Source organism: Pantherophis guttatus, chromosome 4, assembly GCF_059756535.1.
Source record: "Pantherophis guttatus breed Tessera chromosome 4, ASM5975653v1, whole genome shotgun sequence".
Taxonomy (NCBI): domain Eukaryota; kingdom Metazoa; phylum Chordata; class Lepidosauria; order Squamata; family Colubridae; genus Pantherophis; species Pantherophis guttatus.
In genome coordinates this window covers 61,744,962-61,762,300 of record NC_142066.1, presented here as the reverse complement: position 1 = coordinate 61,762,300, position 17,339 = coordinate 61,744,962, and the positions used below count along the sequence as shown (strand labels likewise).

Here is a 17,339-nt window from a genome sequence, read left to right as displayed (position 1 = left end):
TAGACCATTCACTTTTGCTTTGTTGGTTTGAAACACTGGCATGCCAACTCTGTCAAGGAGCTGCTAAGAAGTTGACCCCTAAATTTGAGAGAGACACTATCTTTGCAAAGGGGCTTCTTTGCCACAAATAATTCAGGCAAAGCAAAAAAAAAAAAAATCAAGGAGCTCAAATTCTTTTTATTGATCCAAAACAAATATGTCATATGTCATACATCAGAAAGCAAATGGTTAAATGATAAAAGTCATGTGAGATTTGAATAATAGAAAACATTGATTCTAAATAATTAGATTCAAAAAGTGGCAAATTTGTGGTTTATACTAGTGGTCACCAACTGGTGGTCCACGGACCACCGGTAGTCTGCGAGAAAATTTTGGCAGTCCGCAAAAAAATTATTTGCATTTTTTATATTGCACTAAATTAGGGGTCCTCAAACTATGGCCTCTGGGACAGATACGTGCAATGAACGCTTATGTTTATTTATTTATTATTATTATTTATTAATCAAATTTCTATACCGCCCTACTCCCGAAGGACTCAGGGCGGTGAACAGCCAAGATAAAATACAGATAATACAAATATTAAAAAAATCCCTTAAAATTATTAAATATTTTGGCCGAAACACAGATTACAACATCCAATTTATAAACTCACACGAATTAAAAATTTAAAAGAGGAGAGTTAGGCCTGCTGAAATAAAAAAGTTTTGAGAGCACGACGAAACGTGCACAGGTCCGGGATCCTCCATATCTCTGGGGGGAGCTCGTTCCAGATGGTAGGTGCCCCCACACAGAGAAGGCTCTCCCCCTGGGGACCGCCAGTCGACACTGTTTGGCCGACGGCACCCTGAGAAGCCCCTCTCTATGGGAGCGTACTGGTCGGTGAGAGGCTATTAGTAGCAGAAGGCAGTCTCGTAAATACCCCGGTCCGATGCCATAGAGCACTCTAAAGGTGGTAACCAAAACCTTGAAGCGCACCCGGAAGACCACCGGGAGCCAGTGCAGCTCGCGCAGGAGGGTGGTCACATGGGAGCACCACGTCGCTCCCATAACCACCCGCGCGGCCACATTCTGGACCAGCTGGAGCCTCCAGGGGCTCCTCAAGGGGAGCCCCATGTAGAGAGCATTGCAGTAGTCCAGGCGGGAAGTAACGAGAACATGAGTGACCGTATTTAACGAGTCCCGATCCAGAAAGGGACGCAACTGGCGAATCAGGCGGACCTGATAAAAAGTCCCCCTGGCCACGGCCGTCATATGCTCTTCCAAAGACAGCCATGAGTCCAGGAGGACACCCAAGTTGCAAACCCTCTCCATGGGGGCCAATGACTCGCCCCCAATAGTCAGTGATGGCACCAACTGACTATATCGGGATGTCGGAAACCACAGCCACTCAGTCTTGGATGGGTTGAGCCTGAGTCTGTTTCTCCCCATCCAGATCCGCACGGCCTCCAGACACCGGGACATCACTTCAAGAGCATCATTGGGGTGGTCCGGGGTGGAGATGTACAGCTGAGTGTCGTCAGCATACTAATGGTACTTCACCCCGAAATCACGGATGATCTCACCCAGCGGCTTCACATAAATGTTGAACAGAAGGGGCGAGAGGACCGACCCTTGTGGCACCCGACATACAAGGGGCCTCGGGGTCGACCTCTGCCCCCCTGTCAACACGGACTGCAACCGGTCAGAGAGAAAGGAGGAGAACCACCGTAGGACGGTACCCCCCACCCCTAACTCCTCTAGCCGGTGCAGCATGATACCATGGTCGATGGTATCAAAAGCCGCTGAGAGGTCTAATAGGACTAGGACAGAGGAACAACCCCTGTCCCGAGCCCTTCAGAGATCATCAACCAACGCGACCAATGCCGTTTCCGTGCTGTACCCAGGCCTGAAGTCCGACTGGAACGGATCCAGATACGACGATTCATCCAGGTACTGGGGGAGCTGTCGCGTTACCACACTCTCAACAACCTTCGCAACGAAGCGAAGGTTGGAGACTGGACGATAATTTGCCAACACTGCTGGGACCAGGGAAGGCTTCTTGAGGAGAGGCCTCACCACCGCCTCTTTCAAGGTGGCAGGGAAGACACCCTCACTCAAAGAAGCATTTATAATCCCCTGGAGCCAGCCTCATGTAACCTCCCGAGAGGCCAGCACCAACCAGGAGGAACACGGGTCCAGTAAACATGTGGCTGCACTCAGTCTGCCCAGTATCCTGTCCACGACTTTGGGCATCACAGAATCAAACTCTTCCCAGATAATACTCACAAGATCTGCCTCTGTCCTCCCCACTGAATCTACCCAGTCAGAGTCCAGGTGTTCCCGAATCTGAGCGATTTTGTCATACAGATACTGTACAAAATCCTCGGCTCTACCCTCCAAGGGGTCCTCCTGCGCTTCCTGGTGGAGCAGGGAGCGGGTCACCCTAAACAGGGCGGCCGGGCAATTATCTGATGACGCAATAAGAGCGGCAAAATAGTTATACTTCGCCGCTTTTATCGCCACCAGGTAGGTCTTAATATGAGACCTTACCAGTGTTCAGTCAGATTCAGAATGGCTGGCCCTCCAACCACTCTCCAGGTGTCTTTTCTGGCGCTTCATCTCCCTCAGCTCCTCAGTGAACCAAGGCGAGATCGGCGCCGGAGGCCACAAAGGCACGACCCGATCCAAAGCTCCAATGGCCGCCCTATCCCAGGTGGCCACCAGCTCCTCAGTCGAGCCGTGTGCCAGAGCCTCAGGAAATGGCCCAAGCTCCGTCTGGAACCTATCTGGATCCATCAGGCGCCTGGGGCGGTACCACCTCAATGGTTCCGCCTCCCTGTGGCGGGGTGTGGCGGTTCGAAGGTCAAAGCGAAGGAGGGAGTGATCTGACCATGACAAGAGCTCGATCACTATATCCCCTATCTCAAGATCACTCAACCATTGACAAAAACCAGGTCTAGCGTGTTTCCCCCCGTGTGAGTAGGTCCATGAACTAACTGGGTCAGGTCCATGGCCGTCATGGAAGCCATGAACTCCCGAGCCACCTCAGACGCCTCACCGACGGATGGCAGGTTAAAATCCCCCATGACCATAAGCCTGGGGGTGTCAACCGCCACCACGGCTATAACGTTGAGCAGCTCGGGCAGGGCTGCCGTCACGTGGCAGGGAGCCAGGTACGTAACCAGCACGCCCATCTGCACCCCATAACCCCACTTCACAAGGAGGGACTCACATCCAGCCGTCTGAGGAACAGTGGTGTCCCTCGGACCAAGACCTTCTCTAATAACAACCGCCACCCCCCCCCGCCCCTGTGTCCTCGGCTGATGGAATGCACGGAAACCAGGTGGGCACATCTCAACGAGGGGGACCCCCCCCGCCTCCTGGCCCAGCCAGGTCTCCATAATACCCGCCAGGTCCGCTCCCCCCTCCTGAACAAGATCACAAATGAGGGGGGCTTTATTTACCACGGACCGGGCGTTGCACAGCATCAGCCGAAGGCCCAGGGCCTGAGGGTCTGTGCAACCTGGGGAACGAGAGGAGCATTGGAGGCCGGAGCGCGCCACCGCTTGGAGCCAGCGGGCGCGTTCTCCCATAACCTGATGTGGCCCCCTGCTCCCGCCATATCTGCCCCTCCCACCCACAGTACTGATGTAATGTCCATCCAGCACAAGCTCTAACCCCCCTCCTTGACCCTGGTTCCCGCATCTCTTGTGCCGCGCTCTTCAGCCGGCACTGGCCTCCTCCCCGACAGGTTCTCCCCCAAACCCACAGAGCCCACCCGCTCCCAGAAACCTTTAAAACCTTATCTAAAAATTTCCCCAAAAAACCCCACAACCCCCTCCTCGCTGCATGCCACCTCTCGGGATTTCAAAATCCGTCATCAAGGTAGGCCCTCGATAGTGAGGAGGGCCAAACCTGCGAGAGGGGGAGTCTCGCAGCGCATGCAGGTCAGCAGCCGTAAACATCGCACAAAACAGAGGTGGAGAGTCAACTGGTCAGGGCTTCACCAGATTGTCCAATAATACTGGGTCAAAGTAGATCTTCATATCAGGAGCTGATTCACTGCCCTCTCACGGCAGTGAAAGGGGCCAGTGGCATCCCCCCACGTCCGGAGGATAGTTATCCCAGTCACCCTCTCACAGTGACTGGGCCAGATGACACCAACAATAAAGTCACAATAGTCCATCTTTTCATCTGGCGGATGACAAACAGCCCCCTCAGCACCTGCACACCGTTTTGCCCAGTTCTCCTCTAGTTTGGGGTCGCACAAGAAGCCAACAGTTTGTAAAGTTATTAAAGACAATGATGATAATTCCACAGGCACAAGTTCTTCCCTGGGGAGAGAGTAGGGATAGCAGACAAAGAACCCAGTCCAAGTCCAAGGGTGGGTGGCCAACAAAGGCCAACACCCACCCATACCTGGGGGAAGAAGGGGGGGAGGAGAAGCCACCCGAGGCAACCAATAGAGCCCTGGTCAGCCTCCCGCCTCTCCTGCCCCAAATCTCCCCAAATCCCCAGTCTCAGCTCTGATGATAAAGACCCCGGATAATAGGGGTCATAGTCCCCAAAAAAAAAAAAAAGCAGATGGTAATCCTGAGGGCAAGGCTTCCGTATTCCCCCCAGCCATCTACTGCAAGCTCTTTCCTAGCCGGATGATCTGTGGCAGCCATTGCCTTCCGCCGCCGGCGGCTCGCAACCGGCACCCTGGGCTCCCCCAGGACCTCCGAAAAACATCCGGAGAGCGTCCCAGAGATCCCTGAGGGGCGAGGGGGATGAAGGGCACCTCCAAGCCCCCGCCGCCGCACAGAAACGCCGAACGCTCCGGCCTCCACTTCTTCTGGTGCTGACAAGCCGGAAACAGCTGTTTCAGCAGGCCGTTGCCCCATCTCCCGCGGTGGCTTCAAACAGCGAGTCCCGCCCTGCCGTGATATTCCGGAGGGCGAAAAAGCCCTCAGCAGGCAGGGCGGGCATTCCCCTTCTTGGGACTGGAGCCGGAGATAGTTAAAACGGCTCCCGAAGACCCCGACACCAGCAACCTCTCCATCTTCTCAGGGCAGCTCAGTCGACCGCTGCCATTTTGGGACACGCCGGAAGATTAGTCTTGTTGCAGAGAGTCTCCCCCTTTGGGGTCTTTTTGTGTGGGTCAGAGGGGGACAGAAATTCTGACTTGGGGTCTGCTTTGGCCTCCTGGTGCGGGGCTTTGGGCAAAGGCTGGAGGGAAGTGCCACTGGTGGCAAAGACCCGGAGGGCCTTATTCCAGTATGACTGCATCATGGCCTGAAACTGGCTGACCATCTCAACCCGCTGAGCCTCCAAGCATCGCTATCTGGCCTTGCACTCCTGCAGGTCTTTCCTCTACTTGGAAAGTCTATGCTCGTAATCCTCAGTAAGGTGCTTCTGGTGAGCCTCCTTCTCGTCAGGTCCAATTTGAACTGAGCTGTTTTGCCAACTCTTTCTCGTGGTGGCTGCTTAGCTCCAACAACTGCTTCCTGTTGGGACCCTAAGGAGCTCTGGCAGGCAAGCAAGGAGTGGCTGGGAGGTCAGGGGCGAGTAGAAGCTGGTGAGGTGCCCCTCAACATGAGTGATATTGAGTTGGCCACGCCCACCCAGTCACATGACCATCTAGCCATGTCCACCCAGGTGGTCATTAGGCAGATCATATTAGTGGATCGCAGGATTTAAAATTATGAATTTAGTGGTCCCTGAGGTCCGAAAGGTTGCTGACCACTGGCTTATACTACTCTTTTCTAATTGGATATGTATCTTTCTTAAAACTTAAAAATTATATTCAAGGATTTTTAGAATAAGCTCTCTATTGTTTAATGTTAAAGAGACAAGTTCGTGCAAACCAAAAGAAATTGCCTTGTCGAGGAAAAAGGCATATGTTTTCTGAAGTTAGAATATAGTATACCTTTATTGTCATTGTACATCATGTATACAATGAAATTGGTTCAATTTCAATTTGTACAAGGAAATAGAGGCCTCTACCGTGTTAAAATTGCTAATACTATCTTTTATAACAATAATAATGAAGCCTAAAATACCAGGTAACATCCTCAACCCAAGAAGCAGGCAATGACAAACCACTTCAACATCTTTTCAAGAAATCTGCAGGTACTAGTCCAGATAATCTCCAGGTGTCAACAGTGATTTAAAGGCATACACACCAACATAGCATTATAGATGCTTATTGAAATCTGGGCAGTTCGTGTTTCTTTGGTCTTGCTAGCTATGTGGGAATTGATATATCTTGTGAGGTTTATACAGATTCAAACCTATTTTTCTAATCTTTCACTGCTTCTTGATTTTTCTAGATATAAAACATTTTATTTAATTTGCAAACAGAAGAATCTGAGACATCCAAAATAATGTTCCCTAATATTGTGCAGTTTTAATTGCCTAATTCAGAGACTACAAAAATACAAAATAGAAAAAAGACAAGTATCTTCCTCTTTTATCCAAGGAGGGGAAAATAATAGCTTAATAACAAATCATAACAAATCACTCTTTTGCTTAGAAACATAGATTTTGGGCTTGGTTTTGGTTGTTAGTCAATGACTACTTATAATCTTTCTTCTACCCATAGTTAATCTCTTATGTAAAGTAAAGAAAGCCAGTGAATCTTTGTCAGCAAACTTCCAGTAATGGAAACCAAGTGTAGCTATTTTTTTCTTTTAACTCTAATCAAACAAGCATCTTATAAACCTCTTAAGTTTATAATTTTAATAATTATGAATGGAAATACAAATATTACGGTAGTTCCTTTATTGCTATTTATCCCAGTGTCAGTATGGGCGTTCCAAACAACGGGAATGGTTAGGGGGCAAGCAAAAGCCAAAGGAGTGAAATTGATTAGTCTTGTCAGTTTTGACCTGGATATTCAGGTGCCAAGATGAACATTTCAAAGGCTGGTGGGCAAAACAAAAATAGAGTTGTGGTCATGTGATTTTCCATTTAGCAATTGTTTCACTTAATATTCACTTAATATGAATATTAAGAGATACCAGCCTTAATTGGGGTTGCTAAAGAAGTACCTGTACTATATTTCAGAATGCTACACAAAATTAACATTTTTTTTTTTGTTTTCAAGGTGTCTAACTAGCTATGGATTCGCAAGTTACAAGTGTTAGTGAAGTTCATGAACTGCTGGTAGCTTTGCAGAAAAATTTGGAGTGTCCAATCTGGTATGGAAAAAAACCTGTTTGAATATCAAGATTTTATTAAAAATGTATAATATCTAACAAACTCTGATCTCACATGTCTGGATATCGGATAAACAACATAGGGAAGGCTGTTCCAGAAATATAAATTATACACAGTTTTATTTTGTCTATCTATAGTATAATATGTTTAGAAAGTTTCAGGACATTAGAAAAGAATACAACTTTACTACATATATAAGATGCAGGTGTGAGAAAGAGTTACTTCAGGCCTTTATTGCTGGGAGGAAAATATGACTATGACCTGGGTGATTTTTTAAAAAATTCTCCTTGATTTCTGAGACTTGGCAGCATAATCAAAGAGGAACAGTACAATTAGTTATATTTCCTGCCGTCACTAAAGTTTCTTGGAGTACTACATAGAGTTTCATTTTTCTGGGGGCAAAATAAGTGGTTTTGCATACAATAGTTATTCTGGTAGATAGATAAATAATATGAATAATAACCATTTGGATAATCTGCATTATATAAATAATGGAAATTTCTAAAATATTTGACATAATGTTTAACAATACAGGTAGACCTTACTTAGTGAATGGACTTGGGCAGTGACTGTTCAAAGTTATGACAGTGGTGAAAAAGTAACTTTGAAGCAACGCCTAGATTTATGACTTGCAAGATCTCTTTCACAGTCACTTGTTCGCATTGTCCTATGCCTGGTCTATTTGTTTTTCCTTCCTTGCAGAGAGGAGAGTTTGCTTAAACAAGCAATGTCTTCCTGAGCTGCTTTTCTCACTAGTTCAAGGCTTCCCCAAAAGATGGTAAACACAAGTTAATAAGCCAGTTCTATGACCTTAATTAGATTGTTTGCAGCTGCTTCTTGTAACTGATAAGAGTTTAATTGCTTTCAAAATTTCAGCAGTTATTTGCTACCAAAGTGGCTCAGAACTAAGAACTATGGGCGCACAAGACAAACAGCTGACAATAGCACATTCTTTTTTATTGTGTTCCTGCTTACTCTTTTGTAATGCCTTCCTTTCCACTGATTGTAAAGACAAATGTTAATTCCCTACTTGCTAATTAGCGGGGGTGGGGTGGGGTGGAAGAAAGCCTAAGCAAAATCATTACTTTTGTCACCATCACTGAATTTCCAGTTACTGACTACATCACTTAATGAGTTGTAGTCCTAATTGTGATCTCTAAACAAGGACTACCTGTATAATACAAATGTTTAATATTGATATAAAAAAGTTGATGTGAATGATTCTAAGTTAGCAATCACACACACTATTAAAATATTATTGCATTAATACACGGTACAGCTTACTTTTACAGAATAACTTAATGCAATTATTTTTGCAATGTAACATCAATGGTACTTGGAAGCTTCATTTCTTTTTGTAATTACAAAGTAGTAGTCTTTAGATGGAGCTCTGCAGCATATTTTTGAGCTAGGTTTTCTTGTGGAATTTTTGTGGAACTTATGCAATATGTTCAGTATTCTGTCTCTTTCGCTAAATTGTTCTTTTTATTTCCATTAGCTTTATTGTTTTATATTATTTGAGACATTTTGGATGTTCACAATGTAGCCTAAAGTAAAATCATAAATATATATGCATATAATGATTATAAAATGAGCACTGTACTAAAACAACCATATAGCTAACAGTTCATAAAATATATAAAACCAATCAGTATCAGTAGTTACTGGGAAAAAGTAACCATTTTTGATTTGGTTGTTAAAGGGACAATAATGGAAAACCTAGGCTTCTGTCCTTAGGAGGCATTTAATGGCTAAAATGATACAATCACATTGTTATTGATTTACTACCACCCACTTTGAAATTTTCATTAATTCAACATAATTAGAGAAATAAAATTTCTACTCTTCCTCAAAGTTACTGATATTCCAATCCAGACGAAATTCAAAATGCTATGAGATACTATAACTGTATATTGATGTGAAAAACCTGGGAGAAATCTTTGATGGGACCATATAACATTAAAGTTTAGTAGTCTAATACAATAATATCAATAACATGTTTATTGATATATGTAAAACATTAATATATTTAATAAGCAAGGCCCTTCATTAACTGCTATCTTGTAGGGAGAATGAGACTGTGTTTCTCATTCATGCTAATTGCTGTAGCATTAGAAATATATACAGTTAATCCTCAATTTATAACCACAATTATGCCCTAAATTGTTGTTCCTTAGCAAGACAGTTGTTGAGTTTTGCTTCATTTTACCACTTTACCATTTTACCACTTTCCTTGCCACAGTTAAGTGAATCGCTGCAGTTGTTAAATTAGTAACACAGTTGTTAAGTGAATCTGGCTCCCCCATTTACTTTGCTTGTAAGAGGGTCACAAGATGTGATCACATGCCTCCAGGACTCTGCAACGTATAAATATATGCCAGTTGCCAAGCATCTGAATTTTGATCACATGATCATGGGGATGCTGCAATGGTCATAAATGTAAAAAACGGTCATAACTCACTTTTTTCAGTGCTGTTGAACTTTGAAGTGTCGCTAAACAAAAGGTTGTAAGTTGAGGAGTACCTGTATTTTCAGAAGGGACATTTATGACAGGTAATCATAGACAAAAGATCAGACTAAGTACAATTTACTAGAGAAGAAAATGGCAAACCCACTCCTGAGGGGAGAGACCTCTAGCTCAATTTGCATGCAATAACTTACTTGGAAAAAACAGAGGACCAGTTCATATGCAGTGTTACTCGTGATGTAACTGGATTAAAGCCAAAAGAATATACAACTGCTGAAAGTTCAGCACTGCAAGTAAATGTATACAGTATACAGTATCGTGAACTAAAGCAAACTTTAAAGGATGCTTTAAATCAGTCTCATGCACTGAACAGAGTTTGACCTTAATGGCCTGAGTGACTCTTTCTAGTCCTTTGATTTTATACACAGTGTTAATTAACCTAGACCAAAATTCATCCTAGTTCTATTTTTTATATGTGGCAGTGACTAATTGAAAGCATTCAGGAAGGTCACAAAACAGACCTTGGAACCATAGCTGTTTTCTCCTTTTGTTTCTTTGCAACTAATATCTTATCTGGTTTTAATTCAAGAGGATAAAATATACCTTCATTGTTGAAGTCATTTCTAACCTCTAGGCAAATTGTCCCATAGCCTCAGGCAATGGACAGTTTTCCTAAAATAGTAGTGGATTTCAACCAGGAGCCACACGTTGAAAGATCCTTAGTGGATTTCTGCACATAGCAGAAGGTTGGACTACAGAAGATGATTTATAAAGTATCTTAACTCTGATACTCTATGATTTTAAGTAAAAAACTCAAATGCTATAATCTGTTCTCATAAGATTTGATTATTTTTATTTATACTGTTCTGCATAATTTCTCATTCAATATTTTTGAGGCATGTTTTGACAAAACAAATTGTACATCATATTCAGTGCTGGGATTCAAATAATTTAACATCCAGTTCTCTGCTCTAATGACTGCTGGGTGGGCATGTGACTGGGTGGGTGTGGCCAACTCAATGTCACTCACATCAAGGGGTGCCTCGCCAGGCCTTTCCTCGCCCCTCCCCTCCCAGCCAGTCCTCGTCTCGTCTTGCATGTTATGGTGAGAGTGGAAACTTTTTCAAAGTCATCTGCTCCTTGATACTAGCCAATAAGGTGAGATTTTGCTATCAGAAGACCTGCTGTACATTTCCAAGTATTGTTTATCACCATTTTCTTGGTAAGATTGAATGGAGAGATTTATAAAGAATAAGAAAGTTGAAAGGGACCTTAGAGGTTTTCTAGTCCAATCCCGGCTCAAGCATGAGACCCTATACTATTATGGACAAATTTCTTCTTAAAAACTTCCAGTGATGGTATACCTACAACTTCTGAAGGCATCCCATTCCTCTGATTAATTGTACTCACTGCCAGGAAATTTTTTCTTACTTCTAGGTTGGATCTGTCTGATAAGTTTCCATCTCACAGATCCGTCTCACAGTTACTTCCAGTTGAGCCAGGCACTATCAATTCTATACCTGTGCATTTGTTTTGTTTTTTTCTTGCCTAAGTGTAAAATCTTACTTTACTCTCCATTAAATTGAGTTTTTGGTGAGAAATGATGTTCTACAGTGGCATTCATAATGATTTTTGCAAAATGCACTAAAGCTTGAAGAATACATCTCTGCTTATACTGATGAAGATTATTCTTTTTGAACATTAAAACATATAGTCAAGCAATCCATTTTAAATGAAAAGACATTTGAAAGACATTTTCAAAGCAGTCAATGGATGTCTTACCATTCTTTCTCTTCTCTTTTAATTAAATCTTTCTGCTTTATTTTTTTTCTTGGGCCTTATTGCAATATTCCAAAACTTTCACAGATTCTTCACAAAGAACCATTCCTAATTTAACTAGAATACATTGTTTTCATTCTCAGTTTTTCTGGTTACAGAACTTCTCTTCTTCACTGATCATTTCTCCCTTTAATAATGTTTGTACATACTTGCAAGAAAAAGAAGCATTTAATTTTGGAGCTGCCCAGGCGAGGGCAGGTATCCAGGCCCGGCTTCCCTAAGCGGCGATCCCAGCACCGGTCCAGCAGTCACCACTGCCTCATGAGCCAGCCAGCTTGCCTAGCCCAAGCCCTCCAGTCACTTCTGGCCAGTCTCCTTGGGACCGGGCGCGAAGGGATGAGCGTGCCCAGTCCCACATTGCCCGGAAAGGCCGGCAGGCAAGGCTTCAGGGTCCAACTAAGGGGCTGGGGGCGAGACTTCTTCCCCTCTCTTTTTTGGGGAGATTTTTAAATAAAGGGCTGGGAACTTCAAGTGAGGCGTGCACTGCAGCCTCGCCCATCCCGCTGGCAGTTCTGGGTTAGGCAGTGGTTCGGCTTTCTTGACTGGCTGCAACCTTACCTTCCTCCTCTGGTGGCAGAAGGGAAGGCGAACAAGCCAGGGCTGAGCCGTTGCCCCTTGGTTCTGTCCCAGCCCTCACCTCGCCCGCTCCCCCCCCTGTTGAAATTTACCTGGGGATTTACCTCATGCTCCCTGGTCAGCCACCCCAGCAGGCAAGTCCCAGCAGCTAAAGGGAATCTTGGCGGGGGGCGAGATGCAGGCTGACAGAGAGCCAAGCGGTGATGGCTCAGCCCTGGCTCGCCTTCCCCTCTGCCACCAGCCCTGGGAGGAAGGTAAGGTTGCAGGATGAAGAAAGAGGCAGTCATGAGGGAAGAAGTGGGAAGAGTGACTAAAGGGCCTCTGAAGGAGGGGAAACGGAGTGGAGATAAGTGAGCCGATTCGGCAAGGGGTAAGACTGCGGTGGAAACTTGTAGGAGCAAGTAGAGAAGTGGGGGGAGGATGTCCCTTTAGAAAGGCAAGAACTGGTGCGTCCCCTAGGTGAAGGGTGAGCGGGCAGCATGCAGACGGAGGCCCCGGGAAAGGCCAGAACCAGGGACTGGCACATCCCTAAGGCGAAAGCCATGCGGGCGGAGGCTCCGGGAAAGGCCAGAGCCAGGGACTTTCCCTGAGGCAAAGGGCGAGCGGGTGGCATGTGGGCAGAAGGATGGCAAGAGCCAGGCCTGAAAGGCGGCTGAGCCTCGCCATGTCCACCCCAAGGCAGCCCTTTGGCCGAGCACCTTATCTTTGCAGGCAGCCACGGTGGGCAGAGCAGGCGAGGCGCAGAGATCAACTGGGCCACATGGTCTGAGTGAGTGAAGGAGCCAGGGAGTAGCTGGGTGCAGGTGTGACTAGTCACTGGTGCAACAGCCAGTGGTGTAATTAGCTGGTTCTCTGAACTGCACAAAATATTAACTGGTTCATCTGAACTGGTCAAAACTGGCTGAATCCCACCTCCGATCATATTCAAATAAGAGGTGCATCATATATTCATGTGGCATTCCTACATTGGCAGGTTTATTTTTTATTCCTTTTCCAATTATCCGTAGCAAGGAATTCTTTTTTCAGCTGTTTTCAGCACATGAGCACATTTATTGAGATATTTATCATAATTCCAAGATTCCATTCTTGCTTAATCAGCGTCAGTTCAGAATCACATATATGTACAATCCAATAAATGTTATTTTGTGTTTATTTACACTGAGCTCTTCGCGCTATTTTAAAGCTTGTTTATTCTATTTAGAGATATTTTGGAACTCTCCATAATCTTTTTTGTTAAAAACTTACCTAAATAAGAAATTTCAACTTTGTGATGCATGAATATGGAGAAGTTACTCCAATTTTGGCCAAACAGCTAATTTTTTTTAACATTAATATTCTTAGTACAGTAATTATTTGTCATCATGGCAGCAAGTTCTTCATGTTGTATCAGGCATTATGCTTCATACCACCATTTTGTTTCTTTTACTTTTCCTCTCTGCATAGCTAATTTGATTAGATGGTTAGCTAAGGAAAGGACCACAATATAAAACTTTGTTCTGTACAGGGTGGTATGTCATGGGTTTATAAACCATTGAAGTACAATTTTCATATCTTAAAAATGAGTTTTCGTTTACAAAGGCTTATATTAGAATAAATCTATTATACTGCAAGATTAGAGTGTGTGTAATTACTATAATATGCTAGAATGGCTACTTCACTAGCATTAATTCTTAGAATTACAGTATATTGAAGATACTTTGACATGCATAGCTTTGATGTTTTATTTCTTTCTTTCAGTCTGGAGGTGATGAAAGAGCCAGTCTCAACGAACTGTGGTCATAACTTTTGCAGGTAAGTCTCCTCAATTATCAAAGCTTGAACATACTGGCTAATTGATTAATGGTGATGAGAGTTGTAGTCTCATGCATCTGGAGCACATGTGGCACTGACAGGATGATGTTAGGATGTCAAGTGTTCACTCTCAGGATTTTTAGAGGTTTTCATATAGAAATCTTAGGTAATTTCTTCTTGAGGGACAAGGAAGCTATAAACAACGTGGGTATGCAGGCATTTAAAATACAAAATAGTTATAATTACTGCTGTCCAGATCGAAAGGCTGAGGTTCCAATATTCATGTTGAATATGTTTCAGAACCATATACCATATCACTAGCTGCCCGAATTGCCTGTTGTCATGATTTATTCTGTGGGCCCTTTTTTTGCCTGCCACCAGAATGAAACTCTTATGTCCAAAGTTTTGCCTGCTGCAGACATAAAAATCATTACTTAAAATTTAGAATACTCCAATTTAGAATACAATAGAATAATAGAGTTGGAAGGGACTTTGGAAGTCTTTTAGTCCAACCCTCTGCAGGAAACCCTATACCATTTCAGACAAATGGTTATCTATTTTCTTCTTAAAAACTTCCAGTATTGGAGCATTCACAACTTCTGAAGGCAAGTTGTTCCACTGGTTAATTGTTCTGTCAGGAAAAAATTTCTTAGTTCTAGGTTGCTCCCCTCCTTAATTAGTTAAGGGACACATTTGATTTCTGGCAGAGCAAAGACCAAAAAATAGTGGTCACACTAATACAGGGGTGTCAACTTGAGGCCCGCAGGCCAGAGGTCAGATCTGGCCAGTGCTGCCATCCTGGAAATTAAAGGGCCAGCCCGCATCGCTTCAGCCTGGACCATGCCATCCTGGTGGGCATGCACGAACAGGCCCAGTTCACCATGGCCGCATAGAGGGCAACAAAAGTAATCTGTGGGACTATGGTAAAAAAATTAGTTCCGACCTTCCAACTTCTCACGAAAAAAAAAATCTCGCAAAGTTGGAAGGTCTGAACTATCTTTTTTTACCATAGTCCCACAGACTACGTTAGTTGCCGTGCACGCAGTGGTGGTAAACAGTGCTGGAAAGTAAGTTAGTGAAGGGATGTGGCTGCTCTTGGGAGGGGTAAGGCATGGGTGGCCTGACTGAAGAGCCCTCAGGTATGTTGATGGGGGATGGCTGGGGCAGCTCTGCACCCTCACCTTGCTTCGTCCTACACCCCCCCCCATCGCCTTGCTTCGTTCTTCGCTACTTCTCCTTGCTCGCTGCTGTAATGGAGCAGGAGGCTGAGCAACGCACTGGTGCAGCAGCCACAAAGCGAGGCGGTGAGGATTGGGAGACAAAGCAAGGCAGGAGATGCATAGCTGCCTCCCATGCCCCACACCAACTTATCTGAGTGCCCCGCAGCCAGGCCATCATCATCCGCCTGGCCTCGTGGCAGGTCCAGCAGCCCCATCCAGGGCCCCACATGCGTCGCTCAGCCTCTTGCTTTGTTGCAGCTGCAAGCAAGTAGAATCGAGCTGACGGCCACACGGGGTCCTGGATGGGGCACAGGTTTTGTCTGGAGGAGGAGGAGTGGGGAGAAGAAAGAGGGAAAGAGGCCAAGTGATAAGTGCCCCGCTGGCCAGGCACTGAAGGGCCACCATTGCCACCACAGTGAGACAGCAAGAGAGTGATCCGATCCAACCTGTGTGTGTAGGAGAGAGAGAGAGAGAGAGAGCGCAATCCGATCCAACCTTGGAGAGTTATACTGCGGCTGGCAACGCCTGGCCCCAGTCAGTGCCTGGCCAGTGGGGCGCTTCTCACTCGGCCACTTTCCCTCTTTCTTCTCCCTGTTCTTCCTCCTTCAGGCAAAAGCTGTGCTTTTCGTCCATTGCAGCACAGTGTCTGGGATTTATTATGACAGCGGCGGGGCTTGGGGGATGGTCAATCCCCGTTCATGGCATGGTGGAGAAGATGGAAGACAATCCCTCCCACCAGACCAGACCAGCCTGATGGGGGTGGAATGGGAAACTGAGCAGCGCCAAAAGCAGCTGAAGGCATACCGGCTATAGCTGCCCCACCCCCTGCCTTGCTTCACCTCATCCTGCAGGACGAGCCTCCCACCCCACCCACCAGAGACCACTGGATTCCCTCCCCAACCCCACCTGGCCACCACAGGCACCAGCCACGCAAGTGATGTCAAGCTGGCCATGCCCTCAGGCCATGCCTAGTCAGGCGTGACCACCCTGGCTACACCCTTCTCCAGCGGATAATCACAATGCTGATCCCTCAGTGACATCAAGTTTGACACCCCTGACCTAATAGATTCCAAGGCTGGCTCATTTAGTTTATTAAAATTACTATAGCAGTTAGGTCGAAGTATAATATGAGACAGGAGTAGTGCATTTTTTTTCTAACCATGGGCTCTCCTTTTATTTTAATAATGAGGCAAGCAAGGAAATATCCTTGCTAGTGCAGGAATACTACATTGAAGTGGGCTCAATTTCTAGATATGGCAGTAGGATTAATATATCTGTGTTGAACTTTTTTTAAATACAAAAACACATAGAAAATCTCAGCTGAAATTTAGTAGTTGTACTGTCAAATTTTAGAGGTGCAGTTTGGGATGATATGATGGCTATAGAAACTATTCTAGAAGTCTTGATGTATCCCATAGATTGTTGCCCCTCTTGTTACATCATATATTGTGCATCAGTGCTTAAAAAGGACATCTCTAATCCTATTCTCAATTATCACATTTTGCTATTTAAATTGTAGAATAGTGTTAGAATACCCTCTAGTTTAATTTGATTTCATTTAATTTATTAAATTGGTATGCTGCATAACTCTTAGGGGGTCTGTGTAACTCACAAGAAAAAACCATTTGGAAAAAAAGCAAAAACATTAAAAGATGGCCATGATGAGAAGAAGTGAACATAATGAAAGCACCCAACAAGCTGACACTATCTACAGCAGGGGTGTGAAACTTGTGGCCTGCGGGCCGGATGCATCACCTGCAGGCCATGTCCACCCCAGCTCCGTAAAGGGGGGGTCATGAAATGTCACGTGACAGCAACGTGATGCAGCGAGTTTGACACCACTGATCTACAGGGACTTCACTCATCCTTGCCAAAATGATATAAATAAGATTCTCTCGACTTCCGGTTGGCGATCTGCAGAGACATGGTGCTGAGAGAGTGACCGCTACTCCCAACGCCGCTAGTCACCGTGTTTTGGGGACCCTTTTTGGGCGCAGAGCCCGGAGAGCCCCGCGGACAATAGAGAGAGCCCGGGGAGCGATAAAGCGAATCACAAACGCTTATCGCAAGACGGGCGGCTCTGTCAATCCAACATGTGTGAGTCAGCCATTCAGTGGCAGATCTGAGGCTGCGGTAGTCAGCAATGAAACGGGAGGCGAGGAAGATCGGAGGTGGTAGTGTTGAAATCGATTAATATACCTTTCCCTGTATATGTGAAGTTGTCATCGGAAGAAGGTGCCGGCGGAGTCGGGCGTGAAGGGCTC

At 45.2% G+C, this 17,339-nt stretch overlaps 1 protein-coding gene across 3 annotated transcripts in view; it reads left to right on the top strand.

Annotated features, from left to right (window-relative positions):
• Positions 1 to 17,339, top strand: part of BRCA1 (BRCA1 DNA repair associated) — an 85,226-nt gene that overhangs the window by 2,845 nt on the left and 65,042 nt on the right. For all 3 annotated transcript variants that reach the window (XM_060691744.2, XM_034416222.3, XM_087894009.1), the window contains exons 2-3: positions 7,070 to 7,163; positions 13,802 to 13,855. In XM_060691744.2, coding sequence (XP_060547727.1) covers positions 7,084 to 7,163; positions 13,802 to 13,855 — 134 coding nt within the window. In that variant the 5' untranslated portion in view covers positions 7,070 to 7,083. The remainder of the gene's footprint in view (positions 1 to 7,069; positions 7,164 to 13,801; positions 13,856 to 17,339) is intronic.